The 17,851-nt window shown below is 45.5% G+C and overlaps 1 protein-coding gene across 1 annotated transcript in view; it reads right to left on the reverse strand.

Moving 5' to 3' along the window:
• LOC144153217 (uncharacterized) overlaps nt 1-17,851 on the reverse strand; it is a 70,942-nt gene that overhangs the window by 40,914 nt on the left and 12,177 nt on the right. Inside the window, exons 5-12 of the mRNA XM_077684870.1 lie at nt 17,481-17,674; nt 17,319-17,388; nt 16,660-16,786; nt 15,281-15,475; nt 11,910-12,083; nt 8,901-8,967; nt 7,859-8,038; nt 4,854-4,996 (exon numbers count right to left, since the gene is read on the reverse strand). Coding sequence (XP_077540996.1) covers nt 4,854-4,996; nt 7,859-8,038; nt 8,901-8,967; nt 11,910-12,083; nt 15,281-15,475; nt 16,660-16,786; nt 17,319-17,388; nt 17,481-17,674 — 1,150 coding nt within the window. The remainder of the gene's footprint in view (nt 1-4,853; nt 4,997-7,858; nt 8,039-8,900; nt 8,968-11,909; nt 12,084-15,280; nt 15,476-16,659; nt 16,787-17,318; nt 17,389-17,480; nt 17,675-17,851) is intronic.

Below are 17,851 nucleotides of genomic sequence, written 5' to 3' on the forward strand. Positions count from 1 at the left end.
CAAACCCTAGTCCCGAATGCGTAGGTGCACTTGGACTGTACTCGCAGCGTCGGGTAGTTGCGACGAAACCATGTTGTTATAGTCCGAGATTTCAAGGGGGATGCATCGAAACCAAAACGGGAGTGCCGTCGCGTTTCCTGTTCATGCATCGGAGTTCATGCATCGATGCACGAACTCCGGTTCATGCATCGATGTGGCATTATTGAGCAACGTGTCCGCATCTGCGATTATGCCGATGAGTGTATCGTATAGAGGCAGCAAAGCCATTGACACCGTCGTCAGTTGTGGAAATGAGTGGTGCAATAAAGCCTTGACAATTTTTACTGCGGTGTTTACAGCTCAATGGTTATTCCCGTTCGCAGGGTAGAATAACCTTGAATTTTTCTCCGAGTATGTGTGAATTCTATGTCTTAAAAATTAGGAGGTTCCTTGGTGGTACCAAACACTGTTTTATTCACCGGGCTGAATTATTGGGACAAGTTTTGGATATGTAATCTTGCAAAAATAGTTACTGCGAGTTTGACGGAAATAGCCTAAATCTGATGTTTTTTAATGCCATTCAGATCGAAAGCCCTTACCTCTGCACAATCAAAACGATTGCCCAATGTCGGGCACACTATGGTGACAGTGCGGTGCCGAAGCAAAGAACCTTTTTTGTGAATTGTAAATTATTATGGCTGGTTGTGACTAAAATACATGTCGTAGAGTAGCTACTTCTTTAATTCGTCGTTAGAGCAGCTGAACAAATAATTTCTCCCACTGCACCGCTGTTTCATTTATGGAAGCTTACGCATGAATTCCCTTGAATCGGGAACTCCTTTTAGGGCATTTTACGACAAACTGTACAGCTCAAACGTCTCCGTGATTTCCTGAATGAAGAAAAATCGAAGGGTAAAGTTGTCCTCGAATTACATTTTCAATGCATCCCGTCCCTGGCAGCTGTACGCATCGCATCACCATTTGGGAGAACGTTCTCTCTGTATCTATAACGTCGATTCTTGGTGAAGCGGCTCACTTAAATTTCGGTCCAAGATCTATTCTAAAGGCGGAAGGCTTGAGTAATCTTCAGTAGCTTTGATTCGTGCATGTTTGCTTTAAGCTGATCATAGCCCTTGAGCAGATGTTTTAAGTGCAGAGAACTTTAAGCGCTCGCCTTGTCGTCCTAGGTCGCTCGCTGGACACAAGTATATATAGAGCACCAAGGCGGCGTGCCGGGGTAACGCTGTTGTTCGCGGTGTACTTTCCTTTCTTTATTGCCTGCTTGGCGACAACACAAAACGCACTGCCCAGTACACAGATTAGTAGCTCCAGCCACCAGTCGGCTGAAGGGAGTGGCCTAAAACATCTTAATTTGTGCTAGAACATCCAGAATGGGTAACCACTCAGGTTCTTCCGGCATGGCTCTATACACTTCTCTTATATAAGCAACGCTTTCAATGAAGTACTCTCGCACTTTGCGAGCATCCTCTTCGGCATTTTGAACCGCCATGCGAGTTGTCCACATAGATTCAGACTAAGTGCCATGAACATATCATAGGGCACGCCTCCATCATTGTTTACGGGCAAAAAGCGAATTCCATAAGGCGTTAATGGTACGTCTTTTTTCGGGGCTCGCTGGAGGATGTCCCAGTGGAACATCGAATCCCCACAGTCCAGAAAGATGTGCTAACTTGTTTCCGGCTTTTGGCATAATCGACGGTTAAGTGTCCATTGGTGTACATGAAGTCCGTTTTCCTGCCGCCAGGGTTTTACCGCTACCATGCCGCTATAAAGTTTAAAGAAGAAAGATTTAACTGATGAACGTACTGGCATTCGTTTCACTGTTTTTAAAACATCTTTTTCTGAACCCACTGCATACGACTGACGATAGACTGGAACAGGTAGACACACATCAATCATATCTTTGTACAAACGTTTCTACGGTACACTATCAAATCAAATAAAATCCAATCCAAGTAGCGCTGTTGTTTGCGGCGTACCCCAAAGGCTTCGAAAGCCAAGCGGTTTACATAAGCGTTCGAAACTCGTGAAACGCTGGCGCTTGTCATACAACTTCCCGTTGTTTAGCGCAAAGAAAACTATAGGTACATTTTAGGGAAAATAAATTCCCGCGCCTTCCCGCGAGGGGAACACGAGTAAATGCAGAGCATTGGGGGTCGTTAACGCTGCGTAAAGTCGCGTTAGGGTGGGTAGTTGGGTCGTAGTTGCGTTGGTGTTGGTTTGGGGTAGAGAGAGGAGAGTAAAGTCGCGTTAGGGTGGAGCGAGCGTCAACCAAGGAAGGAAGGAGCAACGCAGTGACTGAACCACGAGCGACCGCTAGCCGCTTTATATTTGCAGCGCGCGCAGTAGAGGGAGAGCAGTACGGGGGGGGGGGGGGGGGGGGAGAGCGCGCATGCGCAACGCAAGCAGCGCGCGCCCTTCCACGCCCCACCGCGCTGCTATCACGCACCTGTTACGCCGAGACCGCGACGGAGCGAACGGGCTGACTACGACGCATGCGCGCGAGCTGCTGTTGAGAGAGAGGAGTGAAGGAGGAGAGGCACACCTGCTGCGGACGCGGAGCTGTGGACGTCGTCCGACGCAGGAAGAGGCGAGGCTAAGAAATGCTCTGCATTTAATACGCAATTAACCGGCAGCGCCCGCGTTGCTTCAGTTAAGAACGCCCATTGGGATGGTTTTTATGATTGTAAACGCAAAATGCGGCAGTGCAACACCGGCACGTGCGGGGAGAAAAGCAGAAAAAGAACAGAACTACCGTTGGCGCAGTTTCAGGTAGGGGTGCGCGAGCACTGTGAAGGCGAGAAATTTCAATTGCATGGGGTGGTAGCAATAAGCGGATAACGGCGGTACAGCCCATTATGGCGAATCACTGCCCTGCAAATCCGAAAGCTTTTAGATTGAGTAGGACGTCTTTAATTTTTTTATTAGTTCCCAATGAAAGGTATATCTAATCTCGTAACCTTTTGAACAAATATAGGTAATATTCCGAACAACTGAACATTTACTGGGTTCTCTGCGGTGTCAGTTGCATCCTCCGGGAGAGTAATTTATTAATCTTGAAGTGAACACAAACCACGCACGAGATGCTGGCAGGGAATGCCAAAGGAAGCTTCATTTGAAGAAAACACATATTGTTTTTCTCACTGAAAATACATTTCGCCTGCACAAAAACTAAGCTTACGTCACCGCACTGCAATTCAAGCTATCAGATGTGCCCAAGTGCACACTTTTGCTGTGAAGAAGTTTAATATGGTCCACATTTGTTTTTTGCACCTTTGTTTTTTCTTTATTTGGAACAATCGTCGTTTTATATCAGTGTAAAAAGCACAGCGACAAATTCGCACATTTACGCGATCTGGCCAGATTCGAAGCACCCAACTGAGACGGAATCTTCGAGTGGGTGGAGGTGGTGCACTGCTGAGGCCGCAGGCTCTTGCCCATGCACACTGGCCGGTGGTAACCACGCAAAACAGCAGCTTTTCTGGATCTGTGGGTCTCACAGATGTCTTGTCTGTCCACAACTTCCTGTTTTCGGTGTCTTTGCTCCTTGTCAGCGCGGTTAATTTATCCACGATGTTGCATTGGCTTGCAAGACACTTAAGAGAGCCATCGGCCGCATTGACCACAACTGCACTCATTTGAGAGACTAGAAGGCGGTGCAGTTGTGGTTGTCTACTACCCAATTGAATTTCGAGTCAGGGCGCGTTGAAATCTGGCAACTTGTATTTGCAATCTCTTCCGGCGAAAGGCCTGTAATTCAATCGTTGTCACTTGTGGTGTCCGACGACCGCCTACCTTCCTAAGCTGCGTCTTTCGTAATTTTTTAGTTATCTTACGAATAGCAGCTTTGGTGCATGTCGTCTCTGTACCACAAACCACCTGTTCATGCAAAAGTCTCACTTACTGCGAGCGCTTTGTTGTTGGTACTCAACCCAGTCAGTTGTATTTTCCGCATTGCATTTACATCGTTGTGTGCAAGTGACAAAGTCCTGCACCGCACTGTAAGGATTGTACGTTCGCAGCAATATTATGAATGAAATTGCTGCCCTGCGTTGTAATTCATAAAGTACTCCAGTTCATGAACACACTTCCGGAGCTATGGTAAGGCCTGTAACTAATCGCTATAAACACTGATTGAAATAAAAATGTCCCAAAAGGTCCGACCATGAGTTAATCATAACACAGTACCTGTAACTACATATACATCCCCAAATATATAGCAATAATTTTTCAGTAACAAGAGGTTATGCGCGCAAGGCACCCCTAGTTTCCTGCTTTAGTGTATACGTGGTAAACTAAGATAATTGCAAAAGGAATCGAAAAGAAAAGTTATGAAGCATAATGCTGACATCGTGAAGCCGAAACCGAAACAACATCAAACATGCTCCGAGCATCTAATACTCAATTTCAACGATTGTTTGGGTCACAAGAAAGGCTAAATATTTCATTGATTTGCTTGATTATAGGATTTAAAGCACCGACGCAACGCAGGCGATGAGCCGCGCCGTAATGGAGGGCTCCGGATCCATTTGGCCACCTGGGGATCTTTAACGTGCGCCGAAATCTCGTACACACGGGCGTTTTGCTTTTCGCCTCCACCAGAAAAGCGGCCGCCGTGGACGGCAATTGAGCCCGCAACCTCGTGCTCAGCAGCGCAACGCCTTCGCCACTGAGCCACCGCGGTGAGTTAAATAATTTATTGGTTAAATGCTGCATCCCCCCGAAGAAAAAAAAAAAAAACACTTTAATGGTTGCTCCGGAAAGCAAGCAACACTTGCAATATCGGTCTATAAAATCTTTAGGAATTACAAAAAGGTTCATTGTCCCTACAACAGAGATCATCGGGGTGTGACCTGCATCCTAAGGCCACCATGAGGTCTCAATACCATCTCCGCCACAAGCTCCACTTGGTCTCGCTGGTCGAGAGACTTCACCTTGAAACGGCGCAGAATGTTGGCAAGAATTATCTTCTCCACGGCGAGGGCGAATTTCTGTCCTGTGGTGTGACGAAGCAAGAAAAACAAACGAACACCAATGTCAGTTATGCCCTAGTGTTATACGTATATGCTATGATCATACCGCGCTGTTGCCCAAAAAAGATAAACATGAGTGTTGCATATATATATATATATATATATATATATATATATATATATATATATATATATATATATATATATATATATATATATATATATATATATATATATATATATATATATATATATATTTATATATATATATATATATATATATATATATATATATATATATATATATATATCGCCTAGCCAGAACCATTGTGCTATACCCATGGGAAAGCTGGGCCGCTCCTCCGCCTTATCTTCGCTAAATCCTTCGGCCTCGCCTCGCCCGGCCCATTGCCAACGTGCGAGTCCCTGACACCTGCGGAATTCCCGCCTGAGCGCACTCCAGGCCCACCAGAACGCCATTTTCGGCAGCCCGGACATAGGCCGCTTTGAATACAGTTTGATCTCTCTCTCTTGAACAATATCTATAGTATGGTTGCTTGGCACAGCCTGGCGAGGACACATTTACTTGATTGAGAGGGTACGCAAATCTGTGGTTTCTTTGCCCGCGGTTCATGGTGTTGGTCGAAATGTGTGCAGTGAACGTGGAACTAAAGGGCCACCATTAAATAGCTTTTGAAGAATAATAGGATTGTTGTGTAGCAGTGTGTATTAGATTCATATTATTTTCGATAAAGAAAGCAAAATCACTTACAGAGCAGAAAATTCGAAGGACATTTAACCTCTCCAAAAGTACAACACGATGTTCAGCTCTGGATTCGCACTGCCGTTTTCAGTAAGGTTCCGCAGTGGCATATATATGTAAATTTAAACGTAAATTTGTCTCCGAACTTTGCAGTAACAAGGGAACACCGCCGTGTGTACCTTACTGAATACAAGGTTCTCATCAACCTTCTTCATACGTAAAACTTTGATACATAAGGTATACACACATCCCTTGCCAACTATTTTGTATCATGTAATTTTACGTCTTATTTGGTGACGAATGACTAATCTATGTAGCTTCGCTGTCCAACCACCCTTTCATCATGAAATAAACCACACTGGTTTCCAAGATGTCCAGAATATTTAAGAGTTAAAGATCTTATGCCAATAGTTGTCTTTCCGGCGCAGCGCTTCTTACGTGAGGACAAATGCGATGACTTTCCGGTATCGGAGTAATCACAACCTTCGCTGTAAAGCGTAATAAGGGCAACAAAGAATGTCATGGTACTTTATGTCACTGTCTCCACACGTAGCCACACGTCCCCATATGTACCCGCATGTACCCAGTGAGGTTGGCATGGTCAAGCTAAATGCAACACAATAGCTGTAGTTTCTTGTCAGCGCGGCCGCGTCATCAGGGGCATAAAACGGTAACGCTAACTTTGCCATGGTCCGGGGAAAAGGTAGCGCCCTGGGTGACCTACTCCGTGTCGTACGTGGTGCGACACAGCAGCATCGACTGGAGGGCGCAGGAGCGGTCTCTCCAATGGTGCGTTGAGGATAACCCTACCGCCCGTATTGAGGGAGGCTCTGCGATTTGGTCAAGCTCGTGAGCGCCGACATAGCGATATATCTTGCGTCTGGTTCATGGTAATTGATCTTATTATTTTAACCATATACTTTTCTCAATTGTGGATTTCCCGTGCTGCACGTACCTGAGTTTGTAATAGCCGTTTCGACAAAATGACTAGTGGCGAAGCCCATTAATTAAATATAAAGCGGCACACTGTACTGAAATGCTTCTTATGAAAATGGCTCTTCTCCCGTTCGGGAAAATTGGCATGAATTTTAGGTGTTACCAGGCCGTGGTACAATAAAATTGCCTTTTCATTTGCCTTAAGCACTCATCTTTAATGTACGGTCGCATTGCACGATCATCCTACAGGTGAAAGCTGGCTTTGACCTGCTGCGGTGGATCAATGTCTAAGACGCTGTGCTGCTGAAAGCACGCATGTTCGATTCCCGGCTGCGTTGACGCTTTCCTGACGGAGGCAAAACGCAAAAACGCCTGTTTGTTCGAGATTTAGGTGCACGTTAAATATCCCCCGGTCAAAATTAATCCCCCGGAGCCCTCGCAACGGCGCGCCTCAAAACCTGCGTAGTTTCGGAGCTTTACCCACGCCTCCCACTCCGCCACCCCCCCTCCAAACAAACAAAAAAAAAAAATGAACGCTCGCTTTGATATATAACTTTGCAGTTCTCCCATTCCGTGGGGTCATGGCTTCCATTCTTCTGGTATAGCTGATTTTGGCCCATCTATTTACACCGGAAAAAAGCAATAGCCAGAGAGCAGAGAGACTGCACCGACTGACATATTTTTCATAATCATAAAGTCTAATCAGTGTTTGTAAACTTCATGGGACAAATTGTAGTAAACGTTCAATCAATCAATCAATCAACGTTCAACTGTCAGCGCGTCGGCTTGTTTGGCTCTATCTTTTATAACGCGATCGACCTCTACTTAGTTTTTATCCTGAGCACAGGGCTCTTAAGGTTCATTGCGTAATACAAGGGCTGGTATGTTCTGCGGCACTCACACCGAAGCCTTTTAAAAAGGCTTAGCACTAGCACCTTAGCAGCCCATCTTCTATCTGCAGCGCAGGATTAACATTATGACAGGCATGAAGTTTCCAAATGTATTTGCCATAGTTTTGCGGTTCAAATCTTCCAATCTAAAGCAATTTTTGTTACACTTCATGTCGAAATAAATCCTTGCGAGCACGCGGGATATGTTAAATCAACAAAGTTAGGCATCTCGTTACAGCTTTTGCTGAAAAATGCTTCAAGTATTGCTGACAGAGACACACTAGAGCCGCACTAACCAATACAGTTTCGCGGTCCGGCTGAGAAGGGCAGGTAAGAATACGGATGGCGTCCCTTCGCATTCTCCGGCAGGAATCTTTCGGGATGAAACTCTTCAGGCTTTGGAAATGCGGTCGGGTCACGGTGGAGAAAGTAGGGCACGACCTGGACGATGGTTCCTTGCGGCAGCGTGAATCCACCTTCAAATAAACAGCCAGAGTCTTCAGCAAATTTTAAACCTCATCGCAATACGCTATCTTATGTACATGTTTACGTCCATGCCTTGGGGATCTTGCTTAATGGTACGCAGTCAATACAGTGCATCAGAACCACAACGCATATTGTTATAGGGCGTAGTTATATGCGAACAGAAAATTCTGACTTCGCAATACTTCTATTCTTGCTCTCTGTTGAAAATATATTGTTAACGAATGCAAACGTTTTTAAAGAAATATCTTTCCTGTCAGCGAGCTGTCACTGAGTCTCTGACCGGCTGATTGGTTGCCCTGAAATTGTCATTCTTGATTTTCGCTGTTTGTTTATGGATAGAGAAAACAACTTGAAGAAAAAAAAGCCATGAATTCTTATGTTGTGCATGCTATGTCGTTGTTTTTATAGTTGTTCATATGGTTACCGTTTTGACATTTGCGGGGGTTTTATATTGAGAGAATAAGTTTATATCCCTGTTTTCCGATTACACAACCCATGTTCTTTTTCCCGCTGAACGAGTATATACCATTAAATGATATCACTGTTTATAAATACTGGCTGTGATACTTTGTCACTGAGTGCGAATACGTAGAACTTCCAGAGAACAGTCCTTCAACCGATAATAATGTACCATCTTTATACACACCTAAATCTGATGCATCTTTCCTGACTTTAGCCAGCAATCTCTAGGGTATATCAGACATTCGCAAATTTAGTAAAAATACCTGCCACTCAATAGAGCACTAGCGCATGGGCGTTTGCAGGAACAATTGTGTGCTTTTCGAAAGTTTCGCGGCTCTCTAAAAGTCTACATGGGTTTAAAGGCAAGCAATTGTCACTGCTAGTGCTTACCAATCGTAAATGCCTCTGTGCACGTCCTAGCTATCACAGGCACGGAAGGATATATCCGCTGGCTCTCCTGAAAGCAGAACGAAAACCACTAAAATAACTGAAATGTATTGCGAAAAGGGTGTTACACAGATGCGAACTTCAAGGTTAATATGCAAGCCCAATGTATTCAGTTCTACTGGAAAGAAACTTTTTAGCAAAAATATCGACACAGATCGAAACATTGAAGATGTTGATGGAAGCGAATGTCTTGAATTTTCTTAGCCGGTTTAGGGGGCCACTCAAACTTAGTAGAGTATTTTGGAGGAGAAAATTTTACAACCTCTACATATCGTATTCTACCTTCATATCGAATCTATCTATCGGGAGCATATCGAATTCTACCTTCGCCTTCCTGATTTTTAGTGACAGAACGTTTCCAAGAGTAGACGATCTCACATCAAAATTGGGCTATTTTTGTGGTTTTCTAGAAGTTTAAAAATACATATATATTCGTTCAAAAAATTTTCATTTTCTGGTGGGGAAAGCAGCTAACGTGAACACATTGGTAGGGTGATCACACAGCTGCGTGGTCGTGCCACCAATCGTGCCACCTCTAGTGACAGAATACATTTATGGTAAGCTCAAGTCATTAGGAATTAAAAAAAACACTGGTTTAATTGAGTTTATTCCTGTTGGGTTAACATGTTGAATTATCACTTTACACAAGGAGTGACACTCGAACAATTTTCAATCTCCTGATGCTTGCATGGATGGGACGACAGATCATAGTATTACATTTCTGGTTGCGTTTCACACACATTTAGGGTGGCGGCAAAATATATCCTAAAAATAATAGCAAACAAACCGGATTGCTCATTGGGACGACATCAATACTTGGTGGCAAGTGGAGTTGTTCAATTTTAGCATTGAGACCACTGATTTTGAGGTTTATTGGTAATGGACAAGCGTACCTGTAGACTATATAAACTGATTGGAGAGTAACAGACGCCAAACTATAGGTTACACGTGTAGAGCTCGACTCGCGCTGATGTCGGGCTGCATTCAATGGTATGCATGCAGTGTGATGAATGCCTGTTTTTTAGTTAGAAGGAGTGGTATCCCAAGGTGAGGAGAAATGGGAATTCTCGAAGAGAAGATATGAGAACGAAGGCGAAGACACGAGGTAACGAAAGTGAGAATTAAGAGCTCATAAAACAAGGGTGGTGGGGTGATACACGTGGGAGGGGAAAGTGAGGAGGCAGACGAGAGGAGTGGCGGGTAGCAGACGCAGGAATGAGCAAGCGATTGCCCTCCCTCGTTTGTGCCTGCGTACAAGTTGCTGCTGACTGTGCGGGGTGTCGGCCGCTGCCCACACAATGTGCGCGCTGGGTTCGACTGGACCACGTGACTGCCTGCTGCAGGAAAAAAGAGAGGTGTTCTCGCTGCGGTCGAGGCCACACCGCACAGCAGTGCCCTGCGTCTACCCCCCACTGCACCAATTGCCGTGGGTTCCACCCAGTCAGCGACACCCGCTGCCCCGCCGGCAGCACGATTGTCACAGCTATGGTACGTGCACCGCAGCCAGTAACCCGAGCTGAGGCTGCAGCGTCGGTCCGCACTGAGCCGCGATCAAGCTACGCGGAGATGGCCAGGCGGCACTCCAGCCAGCAGCAGGCCAGCCGCCAGCTTCAGCAGCCTCGTCCGGACCTCACTCCAGCGACTTAGTGCACCAAGCCACAAGCTGGAAGACTTCCTGTTCCCTACGGGATCGGACGCCTTACGACGGGAGGTCTTCCAGCACCTCCTCAACTTCCTTGTTGGGACAGGAGTGGTGCAGGGTTGTAGTCATCGAGCCGCGGACGAGACGAATGTGACATAGACTGTGTCCCACTCTCTTCCTTCTTTCCTCTTTCTCTCTTACTATCCTTTGAAAACCCTTTTCTTTTACCTGGACTGGGTTGTATGAGGGCGAACTCCCCGACTGAGTTCAACAATATCCCGAGTTCCGTTCTCTTTCCTGCTTTCTTAATAAATCACCACCACCACCCTGATTTTGGAGGTGTTAGCAAAATCTCTCCTTTTGCCGACATTCACACTACCCTAAGAAGATATGTGGTGAATTTTTAAATTGGGAAATCGGCCACACTTAAGCATTTTCACGAGAACTGTTCTGCCGGTGTTCTGGAAAATGTCTTTCTTTGCAACTGACAGTTTTAGGGTGTAGTTCGTTTTGCTCTCAATTATTTTGGAGCTAATACAAATGGCCAGAAAAGATGATACGCTGAACACCCAGAGTTATTGCTCTTGCTGCAGTATCTGGAAATGTGACACTTCAATTTTTTTAATGTGTTCTTGCAGGCTGGGTGACGTGCTCTGATGTTACGCGTTGCGTGTTCCTGTCAGAAATTGCCAGAACAAGCACTTCCTTTTGTTACATTCATGGTCTTTCTCATTCAGTGGAAAGGAAATAACTAAGATAATTGCCAAATATCACGGGCAATCGTCTCAATGCACGCATTTCACCCTTCCCAAGTACGCAACCTCCCGCTTTCTGAATATGTACCCGCATGTACCGTAGTATTTTTTCCAATCGTCGTACTTGGGGTAATGTCATTCTCACTACCCTGCCTCGACGTCCATACTTATGAATACTTCAATCACGTGTCTTTATATTCTGCATTCGTACCTACGTTATTTTATCACTTACATGGAAACAGATAAATCAGATTTGGGTTAGTTGAATCGTCTTTGTTACGACACTCTTCAGAGCAGCGATTGTATCGCGAGAAGCACACAGCTTCTGCATCAAGTGTTTAGGCCTGGCGAGTATACCACTATAGTGTCATTAAATAACAAGGGTTTATAGCCAACTGCAGCTAAGCGCAATAGCATACTATTTTGTACGATGTACTTATCTGTTTTAAGCCTTAAAGCCCTATTACTCCTCAAGCTTACTTCCAAAACGCACCTGTGACATTGCAAGTGAGTAATGAAAATAACCTATTCCGTGTTTCTACTTAGCTGGTTTACCTTAATGGCGCACTCCAAATACATCATCTGCTTCAAGTCTTCGGAGGTTACGTAGCGATCGATGTCATCTCCGAAGATAGAGTCCAGCTCATCATGAATGAGCTTCTGCTGCTCAGGATGGTGGCCAATGAGAAAGAGTGCCCAGATGATCCCAGTAGCCGTGGTGTCGTGGCCCTAAAAGAAAAATAAAAATGCATACTTTCCAACTTTCTGCTTGTGAATCGTCCGTTCCATAATAAGTACAAGCCCGGCACTTTTTGGGCATCGCAAAACGTCAATAAACGCGTTGATGTGCCGGCCCCACCTCTGAACCAACCTAAAGGATACCAAACCACTCTTAGTTTCAAACATGAGGAGTAAAATTGAGCTATGCAAACATTTTACAATAAGAAAATAGGGGGTCTCGGAAAAAATATCGGCATTGTTGGGACCCGAGCCTGGGCGCTTATTACGGAACCCATGGTACTACCCGTAGGTTACTGAATAAGAACAGCGGAGCACTTTTAAGAGTTTTATTCACGAATAGAAGAAGTGTTCTAAGCCAAGGAGTAGATTGCGTGGGCTAAGCACAGGAAATACCGGGCTTGTACCCAAAATGGAGCAGAATCTTGCTGTTATTATGTCGCGCGTTCACAGTAGGCACCAGCAGGCAATTAGCCCTTCTAAGTGTATTCTTCCACCCGACTGCACAAAGCGGAACCCTGCACCTTAAAGGAGCACTGACACGAAAATTTCATGTTCCACTTTTATTGTTTTTATCGATGCTTAATGGTCTGGCGAACCCGAAACAGCCCTTCAAATACTTCAGCGCGCGATAGTTAATTACATTGAACGGCCTGAAAATCGTTTGTTTCAAATTCCCGCGCTTTCATCCCGAACGGCGCATATGACAGACTCCCGGACAGACCTCACCGCTTTGTGCGGACGTCACCGGCGCCCGCTTGAGAGGGTGTTGCGCCCGCTCGCCGCTCGTGGGGTCGCGTGCGTGAAGGGACGTCACGAGTTTTTGACGAGCGCTGTCGCGTCACTTCTTTTCCGCTCTTGGATTGACGTCACGCTGATGTCCATTTGCTGAGTGCCGCTCCGCGCGCTGCTCCGTCGGCGCGATAAATGAGATCCAATTGAACTACGTTCTTCGCGTCGCAGGCCGCTCATATTTCAGCCAGGGTATTATGTTGAGTGAAGGAAGCGAACTGTGCAATAATATTAACGCCGAAAATTGGTGTCAGTGCTCCTTTATTTTTATGGCAGTAAGTTCAAACCAAATAAATCACGTGACCCATTCCACTGCACTTGCAGCGGCGCTACTAGAGAAATTAAGCACTCGAACTCCAAATTTCCCTCGAAGTCGTAAAGCCCAGAAAGGTGCAGTGAAATAAGGGCTACTGTGTGGAGTGCAATCAGCGCGAGAGGTGACTCTAAAATATCATTAAAGATTCTAATCCCGGCATTCGGCCACCTTGGTGTCACCTGAATAGCACTACATCAGAAGGCACGCGGCAGGTCAAGTATCATCTGAAATGCAGAAGGGATGCAAATGTACGCATCAACGAAGTGACTTTAAGAAAGCGATTTAATGATCTGAAGGAGCAAAGTAACCGCTCCTGAAGGCCTAGCAAAATGTTTCCAAAGTGAAAAATATAAAAATATATTATCTGAAACACCAACCTTAGCACTTTGTGACGGGAAAAGAAAGACTGATTTGTCCTTTTGGTGGAGCTGTCTGTCTCCAAGGCGAAACTTCTATTTTACACCATTAGTCGTGCCTAAGCATCTTTGTTACTTCCATTTTACCATGTTAGCTCTATCCCAGTATGATTTCAAGGTTTTAGTGGTATGCTGAAATGGGGCGCTTGCACGAGAGATTGTTTTAAAGAGGAAGTATATTAAATACAACTGTACCGCAATGATATTTTCCCACAGCACAATAGCCGTCATTAGAAGTGAATAAACCTCAAGGAAAGTCAACTTATAAAAGGACGTCAGCGGTCTCTGTGGAAATCATTCTGCTCGGCAAAATGAATAGTACCACAACTGTTACAACCATTTTCATTCTTTGTTCTTAGTACCGCCGGCACTGAGTAATTCGAGTCCATTACTTGAAATTTTGGATTAATTGGAACTGATTTTGCTGGTACCGGAAAGCTTACATTGTGTCCAGTGGGAAGAGCCCCTGATATTTTGAAGCCAAAACCTAATACATCGGTTAATTGGAAGTTGTTTCAAACAACAAGCATCGAGGTGACCGTCCTTTCTCAATAAAAATCAAAATTTTCAAGGGCAAAAAACCGAGCTTTGTTCTCTACTGACGTCGACACCATCGTAACTGAGGTAGCACGCAGTTCATAAAGACGCAGGCCAGTTGCGCCTAGAACCAACGTATGCATCTCTATTTTGAAGTTCTGATCCTTTGTTTTTAGAAGCGAAGCCCCTAGGGGCTGGGGCTGTTGTCGTCTCCTGGCGTCGTCGTTGTAATCGCCGTCTCATGTAGCCGCGGTACTAAAACAACGGGACTCTCGATTTCGCCTCCCGCTGGAACGTAACGAGTACTAAAAAAAAAAACTCGGACACTCGTTTACACCTCACGCTAGAGAGCTTCGTGCTTCAAAGACAAAAAACTTTTGCAGCAAAGCTGTATACCTCTATCTAGCAACGGTTTCATCTCCGTTGGCAAAAATGCCAAGGCGCCAAGGGGCGGCACTTATACAATGCGTGCTTCGCCCGTCCCCAGGTTTCGCTTTAGTGGAGATGGCCCGTGATTTTGTGGTCGTCGGGTGCTACGGCTAAGAGAATAGTTTGAAATAGTGCTGGTGACTGCATTTCCTTTTTCACCTTTGCGGAGACGCACAATAGCTTCAAATGACATATCCCATCAGTTCAAAGCATAGCAGAGCTAAAAGAATGGAACCGTTCGCAGCTTGACACGGCGACCATGCTAATTGCAGTATATGCGAAGGAGCCGTTTTTTTGTTGTTGTTGTTTGGGCACAGCCTTTTGGGAGCAGCCCCTGTAGTGGTAGCTTCACACCTCGATTGCAGGGATAAGTCTTACTTATCATGGCAACCCGTATCGTACGCTCCAACTGGCTACAAAAGTCGATTCTGAACAAAATCAAGGAGTCAGACGCGCTGCGGACAAGTGGCAATGCGACTATTGCGCTTTCTGATTAGTTGGAAATTTGGTTAATTGTAAGTTTTTTACGGTCCTCGTGCATTTCCTATTAACGGCAGGAGTCTGTATTTTTTGACTTTCTTTGTTGCGTGCGAGGCACCTCCTTTAACTCGAGACAATATCGAGGTGGCTTTAAGGCACTATGACGGAGGACCACATTGCGGAAGCTCATTGGCTCCAGAAGCAGGGGGACAACGTACCGCGAACATGAACGTGTCCACCTCTTCGCGAATGCCATCCTCGGTGATGTTGCCCCTGAAATTCTCCAGAAGTAGAAGATCCATGAAAGGACGCCGTGTTTTGCGGCCGACGTTGGCAGGAGATGCATCTTCTTGGAGCGGGATCAGGCCATTGTCAAGATCCCTGCGCAGCGACTTTTTGCGCTCAGCTATCACCTGTGTCGGTGGTTACCGAAACGACAAACAAAACACGCGTCAGCTTAAGTAGTTAGAATAACTTGGCAGTGATTCACATATACTACTGCTTATCGTTGTCTCGGCCATGGTTAGTGCGAACTCAAGGTACAATAGGGCTCACAATGACGTACAACGCGCAAAGACCCTAATGGTTCGGCAATAGTGAGTTTTAGCTGACCGTTTTTCACGCTCCGCTCCGCTCCGATAGCAAGCGGGAGCGCCATTGCGCATGCGTGGCGCGCTTGGCCCCGAACTCCATTGGCTCCAGTTGCGCTGATCCTGCCTCCGATACCGAAGCGGACCGCAGAAAACGGTTAGCTAAAGCTTTCGACACAAGACACATTCACATTTTCGAAACGACATTAAATTTTGGACGTGAGTGTACATGGCCCAACTTGCAATATTGTCACGATGCCAAAGACGACGCAGTGGTCTTGAAGGAAAACAAATTTACTGGAGTGAACTTGTGTTCCCCTAACAACTCAAATGATACACGGGCGGTGAAGCAGCAGTCAGCGAAGTGACGTATACGCAAGCGAGCGTCGGCGATCGAATGCCGCGGCGTCTGCTCTGCAGGCTTTTATCTTTAGGCGCAAGTGTTTCTGGAACCATCGATTCACATCCAGAACATCGTAGATCACAGAAGATTATTCTGGGCTAGCGACGTTAGGGCGAAACAGTCTGCTTATCTGAATGTGATAGCCCGTGCGGCATAAAAATAAAGAAAGGAAGCCGCGCTTTGCTTGGAACGCAGATAACACAGCCGGGCGTGGCCCTGCAGTAAAAACGAACAATAAATAAACAAACCTATGCATGCTTCGCGGCAATATGCTATGAATGCTGAATGCTGCTGAATGCTGATGCTGAAGTTCTTGTCGCGCTCTGGTAAGCAGCAGATAAAGACTGTCTTCTTCACTAATTAAAGGTAGCCATTCCGGTTTTTTAAAATACCCCCGTCATTTCGTGCAGAGGCTGCAAGAATTTATGTCAATTGTTTTTTATTGCTTTTGCTTTTTTGGCCATAATATCTCGCGCTGGATAATGTTCATTTTACACAAGAAACTTCTGCATTCTATTTGGTTTCTACTCCCGAAATATCCTAAAATCAACCTAAACAGAATGTTGTCTACATTGTCTAGTTTCTGGATATGCGAAATTCAAACCTTTCGGGTGAAAGAGTGCAGAGAATCAAGGCGCTTGTTATATTCTCGGCCAACTGGCGAGACTTTGAATATTAAATCCGCTTGCAGGAGGGGTTTGAAGATTCGTTCAATGATGATCTGGCCCAACCTGGACATAATCACAGAGTATTTCAGAACCACAAATAGCGTTTTCAATACTTTACATGGCTTGGTGAACGCCTGGGTTACATATATAGTCATGGTGCGTTACTTGGTTGGGATCAGGTTTTTCTTAAAGGGACACTTATGTGTAAAAAGAAGTTGGTCAATATCGGTGGACCACAGTGTTTCGAATACAAATATGCTACCTGGATTACCAGCAGGTGCTTAATTTCTTTATACAAGAGAAATTGGCAAGAATCGTGAGGTGGCTGTCAACTAGATTGATTGATTGCGGTTGCATTTTCTATACCTGCTCTAAGCCAGCACTACCTTCCGGGAAATCTTTGTGCTGCGTGCGGCTGAGAGGTGCGGGGCTGGATGACCTATGTTGTTTAGGCGTCAACATACAAAGGTCCTCGGAAATGTTTAGTTTATAATTTTCAAACTGTAGCTTTTGCAACAGTCCTGAGGCACACACTGCTCTCCCTTATACCGTGAATTCAGAGGGCGACCTCTGCTGTGGCGAACTGCATTGGTACCTGTAGACTGCGACCACGTAGGGACTGTTCTCGTCACCTTGCGCAGAAATGGTAGTTCCCATGACTGTTTCTGAAAACCAAATGGGCGTGCATTGGTAGGGCTGCTTAACGAGGGCTGTCCAAGAAAAAAGACTGCTTCGCCAATTTATTAGGTATACTCACCACATATGATGTCTAAGGTGCACGCGGTAACAAGGGGCACCACGTTAAAGCTCCCCTTCTTGCTTGAGAGCGTTCCAAGCTTCGTGGCAAGGATTAACGACTGGGCGTTGATGGTGTCTATAAAGTCCTCCAGGATCCGAAAGTGGAAGGCAGGCGTGATGAGACGCCGCCTCGCGCGCCACTTCTCTCCAGCACTGATGGAACAAACAAAATATCTACATCCGTGCTCTTTGGATAAAGTTTGTAGGGGAACCGACCACTGGCTCACCCCACTATGTTCCTCCTCATAAATTTGGTCCTCAAAGGTGCGGGCGGATGGAGCACCGGGGTTTCTTTTAAGGAAAAATTCACTACTTGTGCAACTCATTTTA

This window comes from Haemaphysalis longicornis, unplaced genomic scaffold, assembly GCF_048455015.1.
Source record: "Haemaphysalis longicornis isolate Haplotype H1 unplaced genomic scaffold, Haemaphysalis longicornis Haplotype H1 scaffold_9, whole genome shotgun sequence".
In the NCBI taxonomy this organism is placed as follows: Eukaryota; Metazoa; Arthropoda; class Arachnida; order Ixodida; family Ixodidae; genus Haemaphysalis; species Haemaphysalis longicornis.